Source organism: Penaeus monodon, unplaced genomic scaffold (genome assembly GCF_015228065.2).
Source record: "Penaeus monodon isolate SGIC_2016 unplaced genomic scaffold, NSTDA_Pmon_1 PmonScaffold_117, whole genome shotgun sequence".
NCBI classification, from domain to species: Eukaryota; Metazoa; Arthropoda; class Malacostraca; order Decapoda; family Penaeidae; genus Penaeus; species Penaeus monodon.
This window is the reverse complement of record NW_023640491.1, coordinates 200213-202604: the sequence shown is the minus strand read 5'-3', so window position 1 is coordinate 202604 and position 2392 is coordinate 200213. Positions and strand designations below refer to the sequence as shown.

Below are 2392 nucleotides of genomic sequence, written 5' to 3'. Positions count from 1 at the left end.
GATCTAAAACATGAGGTACATGCAAAAGACTGGTGTAACTAGGTTCAGGATTGTAATGACATGTCAAAAGTGCTGTTTGTGGCTAAGGACTGTGGGAAGACGTGTTTATGAGATAGGGCTCAAGAGATGTGCGAGGAAAGACTAAAGGAGGAAACAAAATTAAAAGTGGAATCCACAAGGAAATGTTTTGCATGTGAGGTGTGTGGCAAGGAATTGTCTCAAAAGAGTCACATAAGCATTCACATGAGAGTCCACACAAAGGAGAAGCCATACAACTGTGAAATTTGCAACAATACCTTCTCACGAAAAAATAATCTGGTCAGGCACATGAGAATACATGCACTTGAGAGACCATACAGCTGCGATATTTGTAATAAAGCCTTTTCTGAGATTGGTCATCTTGTAAAGCATACTTGAGTACATACAAAAGAGAAGCCTTATAACTGCGAGATTTGCAACAATACCTTCTCACGTAAAAATAATCTGGTGAGGCACATGAAAACACATACAAGGAAAAGCCATACAGCTGCGAGATTTGCAATAGGACTTTTTCTGAGAGTGGTCACCTAGTAGCACACATTTGAGTACACACCAAGGAGAAGCCATACAGTTGTGAAATGTATAACAAGGACTTCTCAGAAAAATCTAGTCTAGCAGTGTTTGTGAGAGTACATATAAAGGAGAAGCCATACAAATGTGAGCTTTGTAACAAGAACTTTTCGCTTAGGGCTAATCTAGTGAGTCATATGAGATTACGCACAAGGAGAAGCCATAGTGCTGTAAGATTGTAATAGTTTTTTTTTTCAAGAAAATTCGTCCTGCATGTCCATATAAGAATATAGAACGGAGACCCTACAGCTTGAGATTTGCAATACGGCCTTCTGATAAACAAAATCATTGTAGTAAGTATGCATACAACAGAAAGCATATAGCTGAAAATTAGCAACGATAAATTCTCCGAAAAAAATAATCTAGTGAGTCACATGAGAATAGGCATGTGAGTGAAGCATCTAAACAGCTGCGATATTTGCAATAAGGCCTTTTCGCAAGCGGTACTTTAGAGTAAACACCAAGGAGAAACCCATACGTGTGAAATTTTTAAACAAGGACTTTCACACAGAAATCTAGTTTAAACAGGGCAAATGAGAAGTACTCACAAAGGAGAGTCATACAGCTGTGAGATTTGCAACAAGTCTTCTCTGAGAAAAGTCATGTAGTAAAGTCATATAAAAGTACATGACAAAAGAGTAGCCATACGCTGTGAGGAATTTCCACAGGCCTTCTCCTCTATATAGATACAAGTATTTAATACATACTTATTTCTATATAGCTATCTATATATTTCTGAATAATGGTAATATATCTATAATTAAACCATTTGGTTATACACAACACACGCATGCACACCATATATACGCACACACAAATTCTTCTACATATTTTGTGTATATATTCTATATACACATATAAACACAACACACTCAACAACACACAGACACACACACACATATATAGATAGATAGATAGATAGATAACTGATATATTAATTGAAATATATAACATACAAATCTATAAATTATATACATATCTATCAAATACACACACGCACAACACACCACATACACACCACACACACAAATATATATAATATATATATATATATATATAATATATATATATCATATATATTATATAATATATACTGATAGTATATCACTTAAACGATGTGATAATTCTATTTCGGTTACAGAATTGGATAATTCTAATTTCTATAACCAGTGGACCCGTGGCCTGTTTTCACGTGGATCCAAATGTCGCAAAATAAGAACCACCGCTCAGCGAGGGCGGAGGTCACATTTATATCTGACCTCGTTTGAACGGATTTCGTGCTAAGCTACCACCGCACTAAGGTCACTCCGCCGTCTCTCCGGCGTCTGATCGTGACCTCCCGCGCAGGCCTCGGATACCTAATAGACATTCTTGTGTGTTTTATTATACTGCGTGGTCTCAACTCTCAGAAATAAAGAGTCCAAAGGCCGTTAACAAGTATACTACCCTCTGTTCACCATGGTACTAAGGATGATAGCCTATTACATCTGTTGGCCAGGGTGGCGCTGCGTCCCCGTCCGGATCGCAGCAATAACGCAATCTCCGAAGAAATCCGCTCGACCAAAACCGCTTCAAGACATGCTAAGAAAAAAAAACCGTAGTACAAACTTTTGGGCCCCTTTCTTTTTCTTTTCCCTTCTTCTTCCTCCCATAATGTGTTAAGCCCGTTTTTTTTGTTGGGTTATGGTGCTGGACAGCAATGGAACGTTCTCCACTATTCTTCCACACTCTATCGCATTTCCGTGCCGATCGAGTTATGTGAATTCATAATAAACCATCAATA

The 2392-nt window shown here is 37.8% G+C and overlaps 1 protein-coding gene across 1 annotated transcript; it reads left to right on the top strand.

Annotated features, from left to right (window-relative positions):
* Nucleotides 1-126: 126 nt before the first annotated feature.
* LOC119568944 (gastrula zinc finger protein XlCGF49.1-like) lies at nt 127-1180 on the top strand. The gene is made up of 3 exons (XM_037917333.1): nt 127-402; nt 597-779; nt 1121-1180. Exons 1-3 carry the CDS (start codon nt 127-129, stop codon nt 1178-1180), a joined length of 519 nt encoding a protein of 172 aa, XP_037773261.1.
* Nucleotides 1181-2392: the final 1212 nt, after the last annotated feature.